This window comes from Panthera onca, chromosome B3 (genome assembly GCF_046562875.1).
Source record: "Panthera onca isolate mPanOnc1 chromosome B3, mPanOnc1 haplotype 2, whole genome shotgun sequence".
Lineage (NCBI taxonomy): Eukaryota > Metazoa > Chordata > Mammalia > Carnivora > Felidae > Panthera > Panthera onca.
The window spans coordinates 124,452,705-124,467,454 of NC_138344.1; the positions used below are offsets into that span (position 1 = coordinate 124,452,705).

Sequence of the window (14,750 nt, forward strand, 5' to 3'; positions counted from 1 at the left end):
CCACATGCTCTTCACAACTCAGAACATTCACTTTCCCAAAGGCTGTAAAGATTACAAGTAGACACAATCTTAATGGAAATAGAACTATAGTAAAACTAGAGCATGTCCAAAATGATATCTCCTTGGCAAAAATTTTGAGATTCCTTCAATATCTTAAGAGTTCCAGAAAAGCCATGTTATTTCCAATACGGTTGTTAAATGACATGAAAACAGTTCTTAATATACCTTAAAATAAAGATTTTAGCAAATAAAACACACTCCCATGACTAAATAAGTCATTAATTACAAAGTTAAAGCTATTCCTTCACTGAAAACTAAATTGAATAATCAAGAATGACAATATTTCAGCCCCAAGGCCATCTTTAACACATCAGCAGTAGGTGGGGGAGAAATAGGATAAGAGGCAGAGAGAGATCAAATTATATTAAAGGTTGGAATTTAAGCTAACATAATATAATACAAAGTTATTGGAAGCATGGCATGTTGAAACTATAGACCAGCACATATCACCTAAAAAGTTTTTTTTTAATTTTTTTTTAATGTTTATTTACATTTGAGAGAGAGAAAAAGAGAGAGGAAGGGCCAGAGAGAGAGGGAGACACAGAATCCGAAACAGGCTCCAGGCTCTGAGGTGTCAGCACAGAGCCCAACGCAGGGCTCGAACCCATGAACCACGAGATCATGACCTGAGCCGAAGTCAGACGCCCAACCGACTGAGCCACCCAGGCGCCCCTGCCTAAAAAGTTTGAGAAAGAATATTTCCATAACTCAAGATAACTGTTATGCCTAAGCCTTAAATTCAGGACACTGGCATTACAAGGCAAATTATGAAACTATCCTGAACAAAAATTGGATCTGTCTGGAAGCCATTTATCTAACTCTCTAAAGAAAGCTCATATTACTTATGCCAACAGAGTTGACTCAGCTGCAAGGAAGTTAAGTTACAATGAAATGCCAACCAAGGCAGAAACTTCACAACTAAAAGAGAAGGATCTACCATAGATATTACAGGGTATCTGAAAAGACTTTAATCTGGAAAACTACCACACTGCAGTTCAAACTGTCTTGCAAAACAGCAAGAAAATAAATAAACAAAACATTAAGTATTGGCCACACCATAACTACTTTCTACAAACTTATTTCTGAAAAATACAAGATCTTTATATGATGGTGCATTTCTTAAATTCAAAGTACGGCTATATATTAAATGTTTAGATTGGTATCAAAAAATACGCAAAAAATAAAACAAAGCAACACTTCCACAATCAACAATTCAGATCAGTTTTTAAAAGTCTCCATGGATCTAACCTATGTAAATCTTTTATCCTCAGTGAACCCAACACTACTCAGGAATAAAGAGGACAAGGGAAGGTCATAAACTGAATTTTTTACTTGCTATAGAAGTGCAGTAACATGAGGAACCTCCCTCCTCACCCACATGGATATTATAACAACAACAGATAACTGAGCTCTTAGGAATAATAGGAATGTCTACCCCTTCTCTATGCTCCCAAGGCACTTTACACAAGCTTCCCCTAGAGTTCTTACTATTTGAGTGTCTTTTATGTCTGTCTCCCCACCAGACTGTGAGTTCCTGTTGGGTAGAGATCTTATTCTTTATTTAAACATCCCAGTACCTAGTAGTGTGTCACACAGCAGTCGATCGATAAATCTTTCTGAAACATATATATTCTCCTACGTTCCATTCATCCTGTGAGCATTTGTGTGTGTGTGTATTCTCTATGTACTAGGCAGAATAGACCCCAACTATATGATAATGAAAAAAAAACAGAACCTCTGAACTCAAGTGACTGCTTGTGTTTCTGTAAGTTTATTTTTGCAATAAATTAATTAGTAAATTCATTGAAGGCAATCATCTTGTCAATTACAGGTTATTGTAACCATCAAGGCAAGGTGATGTCACAAAAGTGAGAGCACTGCCTTGTGGCAAGAAGCAATCAGATGCAGAGTAAGTTTTAAGGGTAGAATCAATAAAGTCTGCTGACAAATTAAGTACGGATCCATGTGTGAGAGAATGAGATGATTCTTTACATGTATTTAAAAAGCAAAAGAACATTGTAATTCCTACTAGAAGATTGGTTTCCTAAAGTAAAATTGCACCTATTTTGTGGGTTAGATATACTCTCTTCTCCTCTGTAAGCAGATGCTTTACACTATTTCCTTCAAAGGAAGGGAAGAAGTTAGGATTAATAGCATACTAAGAATAAGAACTGAGAGCATTAGTAAAACAGTAGAGCTAACTGAAAAAAAGTAAGGCATAATTAGAACACTGGATATATGATTTGACGCACATTAAAATTTGAGTATGAAAGACTTTCCGATCCAGAGCCTAGTCTTTTTTTTTTTTTTTTTTAATTTTTTTTTCAACGTTTTTTATTTATTTTTGGGACAGAGAGAGACAGAGCATGAACAGGGGAGGGGCAGAGAGAGAGGGAGACACAGAATCGGAAACAGGCTCCAGGCTCCGAGCCATCAGCCCAGAGCCTGACGCGGGGCTCGAACTCACAGACCGCGAGATCGTGACCTGGCTGAAGTCGGACGCTTAACCGACTGCGCCACCCAGGCGCCCCCAGAGCCTAGTCTTAAGCAGGCATAGGAAAGTTATCCATAAAACAGAAACCAAAAAATGGAAATTCAGATTTAAACTTCTAACCCCACTTAAGGAAATTATTCTTGCCTCAGGCTTTTTAAGTATCTTTTTCTAGGGGAATATTGAGCAATACAAAGATCATTGGCAGCATAATCAGAAAGGTGTCAGGATATGTACTGGATACATTCCTAGAAATTAATATTCAAAGTTGGAAACAAAAATACCACTGAAGGGTATTTTATGCATTCATTAAGTTTTAGGGCCATTTTGCAATCATTACGTATTTCTCTTAAGTCAAATGCTGGGAAACAGAAATAACGTTAGTTATTTAAAATCAGCCACTTTTGATGCATTTCTATTTCTGAAACAAAACATGGACAAGGAAACAAACAACTAGAGTTTCAAATTATGCATTTGGAACGAACATTGTTTAATTTTCAAAAGAAAAAAATGCATCATTCATCACCAGACAAATGTTTATAAGCTTACAGTGTCTTTAAAAACCATCAGGATTTCTTCTCCTTTTTTTTATTTCTTAAAAGATGCTTAAGCATGCATTTATTCTTATGAAAGAATATGGGGGAAAAGTTTAAAAACAAATTTCTAAATAATATAACTTATGTAAGCAATGAGTACCTCCTGTTTGTTTTTGTTCCTAAAATTAACAGAATATTACTTGTTCAACATTAAATGACAAAACAGATTCAGTCATTTTAAATTGTGATTAAAAAAAAAAAAAGAAAGAAAGAAACCTCAATGAAAACAAACCTGGACATTCATTTTATGTTTCCTTTTAGGGTCTACCAAAGCAAGCAGGCTAGGCCTGCTTAACTTCCAACAAAGCACTGAAACAGATATAATATAGAACTTTTCCCCTTGGCTTTCCACACCACAACCATGTGTACCATTATTTAGCCTAATTCCTACACTATGGGTATCACTCACAATTTCAAAATTAAATGAAATCAAACTAACAGTACAGGATTTTAAAGGATAGTGTCCAACAAGACTACTTTCCTCTCAAGCCCCTGTAGTTATCAACCACTCAATGAATTAAGGATTAAATGGCAGGCCTCTCAATCAAGTCCAAATCAGGAATGATAAAGATGCAAACTCTGACTTCACTCATTACCTTTATTTAAAGTGGACCTCCTTGATTGCAAATGGTTCGTGGAAAAGTCACTGCCAATGGAACAGAGTTTGAAAATGGCTTCTCCATACCTACGTTCCATTTTGGAAAGTAGAGACCAAATGTACTTCTATACAACTTTTACTTCTTGCCCCATCCTCTGCCACAGCTGCATGTGTAACTGCCCCCCAACCCAGTCAATGCATAGTCATGTCACCTTTGCATTTTAAACTTGCTTCTTAAAATCTGGCATAGTATTTCATACATGGTAAGCAGTCTTATGCTTCAGCCAGTTCTCTGTAAAAGTCAAGGACTACCCTGGACTTAATGACTATAAGTGGTTCAATTAAAATCACTTTATAAATGACATATACAAAATTTATCATTTTACCTTTAATTTGACCATCTTATTATTTTTGTTTTTTTGGGTTTTTTTTTAAGATGACAGCAATCTCAAAGGAAATTACTTGTAACATCGTAGTCAGTGTTTATTTAGAGTATCTGCTTTAAATTTGCCTCCAAATTAATATGTGGTAGCTACAGCTTTACCCTACTTAACACTTTTAAAATAGATGAAACACAAAAGAAAAAGGAAGTCTGCTTAAAAATGACCTAAAGTAAGTGAAAAAAGTCACAACTCATTTGCTTCTATTTCTTTTTGTACTGAAAAACACACACACACACAAAAACAAAAAACAAATACACACACACACACACACACACCACTGAAATCAGAGAACTGTGCCTGCTACGATCTGAGTTTTTAGTAAAAGAAAATACAGAAATGTGATTTTGCAAAGTAGTGAATATTTTATAGAACAGGCATCTGACAATCATATGTATTTTTCCACATCATGAAAAGTAGCAGTCCTTAACAGATGGTCAAATTAGAACTGAAACACAAAATTAAACAACATTGATTCATATTTTCTTGCCATGGATATATTTTATGTCACAATATCAGGTTTTAATTTGATTTTTCTAACAAAATCTGATGACTCCTTTCCCAAAATTGGTGTAAAGCTAAAAAAATAAAAGAGTATATGGTAATCTGTTGAATATAATAACCCTAAATTTAAATTCAACACTATGAGTTCAATGAAAAGATACAAATGTGAGTCATTTTACTGGCAGCAAATAAAGGGAAAAAATACAAGGAATTTTTGCTCATATCTTGATTCTACCACAAGCTGTGCAATGTTGGGCAAGTCACTATATTACACTCTTAACCTCAGTCTCCACCATCTGTAAAAATGGGTATCGTGATTACATTTGCAAATGAGAATTGTAATTACCATTTTTCAAAGATCCACATTTTGTATAAGAAAACTATCTCCTAAATGTTTTAATCCAATATAATCATAGCTTTAAAATATGTTGCTAGGTGTCGCTTCACAAATAACTTGAATAAAGCATTTCGTGGGAAGGAACAAAAATACATTTCTATGAATCCTGATCTACTCAACAACTTAGGTTCCTATGAACTGCCTTGGATGTCGCACCATCTGTGGCTTTAACATGCTCCTAATTGTTTCATCAAGGATTCTCATTTCCTGAAAGAATAACAGAGAAAAAAAGTCCTCTAAAGAGAAGTCAGTATACTACAGAAATAAGCAAGAATTATATGAGATAACTAAACATCCCAAATAACCTATATAATCAATATAGTAGGTCCTATAAATTCTGATACAATAGAGAGAATAGGATTGGTAAACCTGATTCCTATTTCCATTTCTACCAATGGACAGCTGAGAACACTTGGGCAAGTCAACTAACTCTTTAGGTCAGAACTGCCTCATCTATAAAAGAAGGGGGGAGAATGGGGAGGTTGGTACTGTTCAAGGCTCTTTCATACTTTAGAATTACACTGGTGCCAAATGTTTTGGGAACCACCACCTCTGCACAATATTACAGTGCGATCTTGTAAATCTGAGACAATGTTTATTAAAAAAAATCAAAATCTAGCATACAGATATGGGGCAGAAAAACAAACTACTGAAAAATCTTCCAACGTTGCCATGGCTAGCTATAATCACAAGGTATATGTATCCATGTGACAGCATCTCCAGTAACAGAGGAAGTTCTACATGTGGTTGTGTTTAGGGGTGGATTAAAGGAGAAAGCAAAATGAAGAGAGTAAATGCCTTTCTCTTCCAGATTTGAATATCTAGTAGCAAGAAGCATATTTGCATAATTCTGCTTAGAATTAAATCAGTAAAAAATACAAATGAAATATCCAAATACGGAAAGTACTAGATTATTTGGATAGAAATCACTTGATCTATAATTTTAAAATAGAAAAAACAGTAATGTAATCAACAACAAAAGAATGCCACATTCACCAGATAAAATACTGGGTGTTAAATAAACAATTTAAAAAAAATTTTTTTTTCTTAACATCTATTTATTATTGAGAGATAGAGCATGAGAGGGGAAAGAGAGGAGGAGGCACAGAATCTGAAGCAGGCTCCAGGCTCTGAGCTGTCAGCACAGAGCCCGATGCAGGGCTCAAACTCACAAACTGAGAGATCATGACCTGAGCCGAGGGCAGATGCTCAACCAACTGAGCCACCCAGGCACCCCAAATAAACTTGATTTTGAAAAATGTTCAATGACATGCAAATTCAGACTATGAAGCTGTGCATGGCAAATGATCCTAAATGGGACCTGAGTATCTGTGTGTATAGAAAAGAACCCTGAAAAGAATTTCACCAAAAACTGAATGTAGGAAAGTTAGGTGGTGAGATTATAGGTGAGTTTTTAAACCTTCCCTATAAAGTACCCTGCATTTTCCACAATGAAAATTTGCTTTATAATTTTTTTAATTTTTAATTAAAAAAATTTTTTAATATTTATTTTTGAGAGAGAGAGAGAGAGACAGACAGACAGGCAGACAGCACAAGTAGGGGAAGAGCAGGGAGAGAGGGAGACACAGAATCTGAAACAGGCTCCAGGCTCTGAGCTGTCAACACAGAGCCTGATGTGGGGCTTGAACTCACGAACTCTGAGATGATGACATGAGCCGAAGTCAGACACTTAACCCACTGAGTCCCTGTTTTCATACTTTTTAAGTGTTCCCTTATAAAGAACAATATATTTTCTAAACCTATAATTTCAGAATTTATAAAAATGAATATGCCCAATTAAATTGTTTCCCTAATTCCTGAAAATTAATGTCTTCATTATGTCTGCATTGGACATAGGAAAACATCTCAGAATATTATTCACATTTTTATAGCATTTTTTGCATTGCTTATAAATGTATCTGCATAAAATATTTTATATATTTTTTCATAAAACATTCTTCTAAAACATAAGGTTCAAGATAATACACATAGTATGAACAGAATAATCTACAAAATAATATTCTCCCAATTTTTTTAGACACCAGTTATGTCTCAAACATTATGTAAATATGTTCAAAATTAAAAACAATGTTTAATACTTACACTACAAAATTATTTGAAAAGCTCCACAAAAATGACCATTAATAATCATTAATAAACTCATACTTTAATAATTTTTTTAGGTTGGATCAGATATAGGTCTGTATAGATAAAACATTTAAAACCTTCACTATATAAATTTTGATGTTGACCTGCTGAGCAAAAATGACTTAATTATACATGAACTTTTTGATGAGTTAGATTTCAGGGAAACTAATAAAAATAGATTTCTGATAAAATAAACAACATTATGAGTTTCCAGGTAAAACCAGAAAAATAAAAAGATTAATATTAATAACCTTTTAGAACAAAAGAAATCAAATACTTTCTTTTAAAATTTTAAGCAAAAGGAATAATAAATTTCAATGACACTATAGATGGAGAAAAAGTTCTATCTCTAACACTTCATGAGAGCTTTTTCCCTGGTAAGAAGCTCATAATAAAGTTTTAAATGCATATGTAAAAATTCTGTGGTTGCATAATACTTGTTCTCTTTGTCATGTAAAATTGAAAAATAACATTTGATGTTAAAGCAAAATCAGATGTTGGAAAAAAATGCATTTTATTACCACATATCACCACTGAATGCACTAGGAAAATATGCTAAAGTTAGTTATTCTGTGCATATATACTAACAGCAATCTTCTCCTGATCGCCTGATTAAGGCTGCTGATGCTAATGCTTTATATGAATTTTGATGAAATTTTAACATTTCTTAGCTTACCAAGTAAGAACATGACAAAAAACAAAGACCTAAAGTATGCAGTCAAAATAGTAGCAAGACATTTAAAAAAGAAGGAAGTATGCTGCACCAGGGTGGCTCAGTAGGTTAAGTGGCAGACTTGGGCTCAGGTCGTGATCTCATGGTTTGTGAGGTCGAGCCCTGCATCAGGCTCTCCACTGTCAGTGCAGAGCCCGCTTCAGATCCTCTGTCTCCCTCTCTCTCTGCCCCTCCCCGGCTCACACTCGCTCTCTCTAAAATAAATAAACACTTAAAAAAAAAAAAAAAAAGAGGGGAAGTGTGTATTAACGCCATAAGACGGGCATGCAAGAATAATGCTGTGTTAGGCAAACAAGAAAGGCTTCCCCTTTGATTGCAGAAAAACCACATTTGAAACCTCTTCAATGCAAAAGGCCCCATTTACCAAGTTCACTTGCACTGCTCACATAGTAATCTGTGGGCTACAAGTCACAGGGCCTTTTTTTTTTTTCCCCACTGAAAATGTATTTTCATCTTTTCTTGTTTTTATCTTCTGCAGTCTGGCCACAACACACACACACACACACACACACACACACACATACCCATAGGTTATCCATATTTTTTATCTGTTACATACATGTATAAGCATGTATGTGTGTATACACACACACCTCTTTACCCACAATTTACTTATAAATTATCTACTGTGTACCTGGCTCTATGCCTGATCTTGGAGATGGAAAAACAATCAAGATTTGATTCCTGTCCTCCAATAGAAAACATATTATAATACCTCCCACCTGTTTGGTTTGCTTAACACACGTGCCTTCAATATCACTTGCTGATAGAACTGCCAGGTCTTTTCACAAGGGAGCCTCCTTTTGGGGGCCATCTGTCTCAAGTGACTCAACGCAGTCTCGTTCTCAACTTCCAATCTGCATAGCTGTGCAATAATTTTTATTCCCAGTTCCCTGGCCCCTCACTGCCTAACACATTATTAGACTAAACACAGGCAGTCAATACTCGCTGATTGGTTGACTGTTTGGTTGAACCACTAACCAGCAATATCTGGAAACACAACAATAACAAAATAATGGCATCTACTAATTGACACTACTAATAGCTTATTAGATATCAGTTACTCTGCCAAGCACTTTATATACATTTTCACATTTAATTCTATAATAGAATTACTTTCACATTTAATTCTATCATCTTTTCAAAGATGATAAAACAGGCTTTGAGTTTTAAGCAACTTGCCCAAAGACATACGGCTAGAAAATGATTGACACTCAACGTTCTGCCCATAGCCACTAATACTATTATCACCTCTCAGACCTATTTATAGATGGCTTAACGCAACAAAAAAATATTTATTTTGAGGTGGGGGTGCAGAGAGACAGAAAGAGAGAGGAGGTGGGGATGGAGAGAGAGAGAATCCCAAGCAAGCTCCACACTGTCAGTGCAGAGCCCAATGGGGGACTCAAACTCACTGTAAGACCATGACCTGAGCTGAAAACAAGAATCAGACACTCAAAATAACTGAGCCACCCAGACCCTGACCCAACAAAATTTTGATTCATATGTAGCCATATACTAAGGCATGAGTCAACATAAACAGCTAAGTCAACCAAAAGTATATAATCACACACACAAAAAGTTTATTAAAGAAAAGCAAGCATATAAGGTGTGTGTGTGTGTGTATATATATATATATATATATATATATATATATATATATATATATATATATAAATATATAGGTGTGTTTAAGACTATTGTATCTTTAAGATCATTCTCCAGTTTAGACTCAGGAGATATCTTTTCTCTGCATTAGTACCCAATGTCAAGACTCAACAATACAGTTTTAACAACTGAAAGGGATTTAGTTTTTCACAATCCAGTCATAAGCATTCAGTTGCAGACCTGTGTCTTATCTACATCCAACCCTCACCACCCGGCACAAGGCCTGCCACATACTAGATGCTCAATACATAGCAATGGAATACAGTCAATAATTCTTGAAACTCTGTCCTAAGGTAAATGCTCCATTTATCTGAATGCCTGAGAACATATATATCTAGAACATCATGAACAGAATCAGTGAAGAAATATTTAAGCAGAACAAGATAAACTTTACATTCCAATATATGAAATTTGAACCACTATTTCTTAAATGTAAATAGGTAAATATAAAACATGTTAACACAATCTTCTGACTAGAATTTTAATTACAGAAAAGTTGGAATGTTTTGCATTATCTCCACAGCAACTACACCCTGGCAAGAGATACAGTAAATATGTGTGAACACTGGACACACTAAAACCAAAACATGACATAAGAACTAAATTGCAGCAGTTGTCAAGATTGTAGGCTTAAATTCAGCAACTTAATTTAGCACATTTAATCATAAACACCTAACTTCTATCTTATTTCCTTGATTTTAAGAATTACTAGAAAGGTAAAAAAAAAAAAACAAAACTGTGTGTGTGTGTGTGTGTGTGTGTACAAAATATAGGAATTTTGCAAAATACAAAAAAGAGGAAAAGATCAGTAAAGCGTTAAGGAAGGTTTATGAAGCATTTTATGATATCCTACCCAATGGTAGCACCTTCCTCACAGATGCTAGTAACCCTTATCAAGTACAGGATTCATTTGGCCCAGTTTATGCTGTCTTCTACTATCAGTATTTCAATGGTCATCTTTATTTACATTTGACTTCTATCACACTCAATTGCAAATCCTTTTTGGAAGCAGGTAGAAGAAAAATATTCTGTCTTCTATATTTAGTTGACTTTTGCCACAAAAGTAGTGACTCTCTAAAAGTCCCTCATATTCTACCCAATTCCTGTGTACAGCAGATACTCAAAATAAATTCACACACATCCACTGAAAGGAAAGTGGTAAGCCTGCTAGGGATGTTCCAAGGTTACCAACCTTCTTAAGATTCCATCTCTACAAGTGCAAAAATGAGCATAATAGTATCTATTTCACAAAATTACCATGAGCATTAAAAGTGCCTATCATATAGCGTGCACTTAACTATTACAGGTTTTATTTTGAGCCTCAGTTTCCTCATAGGTTAAAAGGGATCAATAAAATCCAACCCAGAGTTGTGAGAACTGAATAAGGACACATATGTAAATAAACTAGCATAAATGCCTGACGTATAGCACGTCCTCAATAAACCAGAATTCCTTTCTTTGCTACCTTGCCTCTAAACTATTTCAAGACCCAGAAGAAACTTAAACATCTAATGTAGTAGAATGTTAACAGTTGGTTCAAAGAATAAAAATCCATCATTTTAATAAACTAACATTTTATTCTGGCACCAATACAATTTACCTATGAAAGACTACAATTAGCATTTATTAATACATAAAACGTATCCTAAGAAGAAATCCTAGAAGAAATTTGAATTCGTCTTTAAAATGAGCATTCGTTCATATTTTTACCTTTTCTTCTAGCTGGTCCTTCAAACTCTGATATTTTAGCTTCAGTTTTTTGTTCTCCTGTTCATTCTGGGTTAATTCCTCTGTCAGCCTGTCACACTGAGATTTCAACTTCTCTAGCTGACAACGATGGACTTTAGCCGTATTCTTATCTTCTATGCTTTCTGCCTGAGAAAAAGAGAAGAAAAGAGAAAGTCCACTGGCCACAGGCAAATTGTACACCAAAAAAGTACACATTTGATCAGTGGGCAAAAACTTCAAGATTTTGCTCTACGCAGCTGTCCAGAAACATACACACAAAGGAAATGCCCTTTGCGTTTATTCAATCACTCCTCAGCGCTCGCAGAGCACTTCCTCAGTGAAAGGTACCACACTAGGTGCGGAGATAACGAATATGAAGAGTAGAGGCATCAGATGCAGCTATCCGTTCCACAACAACGAATGAGGAGTGTTAATAAAGGCAGAAGCAGATACTGTGACAGCCCAGGGAGGGGACACCAACTCTGCTGAGGGCTTATGACAGAAGCGCCCCAAAAGGAAATACTAAGACACAGTACTGACTGATCAGTTTCTTCATCTACGATCCTGGGTTTTGTGAAAGAATTATGTATTTTCAGTACCACAAAATTACCGAACCACCCTTGAGGCTAAAAGGATTATGAATCATGGCAGCCAAGCAACTACAAATAATTTAATGTGAAAAGGAGTTTGCCAGTGATTGTTTCAGTACCAACAGCATAAGAAAGTACCTGGTATTTGCTCTTTTTTTTTTTTTTTTTTTTTTTGGAATAAGCCAGAATCAAGTTTCAGAAAAAGTGAGAAATAATCTATTCCATGTATGGGATTCAATAAAGATTTGTCAGGCACGTGAAACTTAAGATACCATTTTAAGTGTTATTTTAAATAAACATTTAACATTTTAAATGAATTTAAAAATAACAACAACGTACACACTTGCTATACGTCAGGCACTGCACTACTCTCAGACCTCTCTGCATAGTTTTCCCTCATTTGGTCCTCACAGGAACCCGACCAGGGAGGTACTACTTTTACTGCCTCCTTTTTTGAAGCTGATGCCCAGAGACACTCATAACTTGGCCCAGGATATGTAATGAGTAACTGCAGAGCCAGGATGTGAACCCAAGAGTTCTCTCTAATGTCCATGCTTTCAACTACTCTGCTGCACTGCCTTTAAAAAGGTAAATTTGTCATTTTTAAAAAAACCAGCTGCATACACTTGTCATTGTTAACTGGTCATACCTACCAGTTACCAACAGGCTGTAAGCAACTACCTATGATCTGCTTAAAATATATTAACTCCTAAAATATATGTTTCTTTTCTTTTTACAAGTGTATTATACATGTGTAATCAGGGATGTAGGAATTAGATCATTGGAATCAATGTCCTGAAAGGAAGTTTTGTCAGCTTTCGACAAAATCTATAGTATATTCACCTCACAAAATTCACCTAAGACTAGATGCCATTTTAAATTAACAAAAGAATTGATTTTTAATGAGGAATCCTGTTTTCACAACCCAAAAATAAAACTACAAAATAAAGTTTCTCATCAGGAAAATTGCTCAATTATGATTTTAGGTTTCAAGAGAACGCTCTGCCTTTTCTTTATGATCAGTGAAACTCTTAGGTATACAAGGTTCCCCCTAAAGCCAACGGCAAGCTGGAGCTGGCTCAGGGAGCCTTAAGAACCAGCTGTGCCCATCTCTTCGCGACACTCTCCCTCTTCGGTGATATCTTCTTTCACAGTCTGAAATCAAATGATGTATTTATATAACACTAAACCCGACAAATCCTGTAAATCAGTGTTTCCCCCTGTACTCCCTGAGAGCCTATTTTGAAATATTTACCAGCACGCTAATGCCTAAATTTGACTAAGAACGTACTTCTTGTTGCGGTTTTATTATTACATTTACACCTCACTCTAAGGTTTACAAAGTAATACCACAAAAACCCTGTGATAAAGACATTACTAGTCCCATTTTATTGATGAGGTGCAAAAAGGTTAAGTAACTTGACTGAGGTCAAAAAGCCAGCAAGTAGCAAAAGAGTTCAAATCCTTGGTCTTTTGATTCCATAAAAAGGCTCTACCAAAATTTTTGTTGAAATCATAATGAGGTGATAACACAATATCCTTCAAATATTAATAGTAAATAGAGTATTTCATTAAAATATTTTACATTTAAATTTTAAAAAAGCATAAGAGTAGTTCTAGATGGGGAAAATATATATTGTGAGAAAAAATATGGGTAATGTATAGGCATTTGTTAGACTCAGAAAACTAATAAAGGTGAAGCCAAAAGCCAAAGAAATATAACATTTATAGAGCTACTTGTCCAAAGTCCTCCTGTACATAATTCAGTATGCTAAATCACCTATGATGACCATTATTAACTCCTTTTAATTAACATAAATAAGTAAAAAGTATAGAATTATGTAAATGAAATAGCAGGAGGCAAGGGTTGTTCCTGATAGGCAACTCATTAACTTTAAAATGAAAGTGCTGGGGGGCGCCTGGGGGGCTCAGTTTGTTAAGTGCAGAACTCTTGATTTGGGCTCAGGTCATGATCTCATGGTTCCTGGCACCTAGCCCTGTGTGGGGCCCTGTGCTAACAGCCCAGAGCCTGCTTGGGATTTTCTGTCTCTCTTTCTCTCACTCTCAAAATAAGTAAACATTAAAAAAATAATAATAAAATAAAATAAAATAAAATAAAAATAAAAAGTGCTGGGCTTTCACAATCTCTGGTTCTCTTTTTAAGCTCTTATGCTGCTTTTGTACTACATTAAAGAGTGGTTAAAACACCCCTCCTATATCTGTTTTTCGAATTTAAAAAATGCCTAAAAATTTCAGAATATCTACAGCATATTTCTAAATTACATATTCTTTACATAAAGGTAATTTCTTACAGCTTTACTGTCATCTCACCACACATGAACACAAAGCACTTCCTAAAGAAAGGATGGGGAAAACCACCCAGTCTCCTGTTGAATACTATGCACTCTGTTTTGATCCAACCCCCTCACAATTCCTCAGCAACCTTCTCCACCAATCTCTGACAAATGGAATATGTTTTTAGTTCTTCTTTTTAACCTGTCCGCCACATTGGACACTCTTGACTATACCTTTCCTGAAATGCCCTGCCTAGGTTTCCTTTTTTTTTTTTTTTTTTTTTAAGACACATTTATTCAGCATCATGATCAGACTATTACATTTAGCAATCAACAGCATGGGTGCAAAAAAACATCTATATTAAAACCCTTTGTTTGAATGCTTTACACTTTCCATAGAACAGAAACTAAAATAACCTGTTATACAATTAGGTTTCCAAGATACCATTCTCTTCTGGTTCCCTCCTGTCTCTCATATAATCCTTTATTCTTATTTGCTAGAA

At 35.2% G+C, this 14,750-nt stretch overlaps 1 protein-coding gene across 4 annotated transcripts in view; it reads right to left on the reverse strand.

The window, feature by feature from the left end:
• Positions 1-14,750, reverse strand: part of CEP128 (centrosomal protein 128) — a 383,456-nt gene that overhangs the window by 239,616 nt on the left and 129,090 nt on the right. For all 4 annotated transcript variants that reach the window (XM_060620442.3, XM_060620445.2, XM_060620441.2 and 1 more), the window contains exon 16: positions 11,346-11,510. In XM_060620442.3, the coding sequence (XP_060476425.2) occupies positions 11,346-11,510 (165 nt within the window). The remainder of the gene's footprint in view (positions 1-11,345; positions 11,511-14,750) is intronic.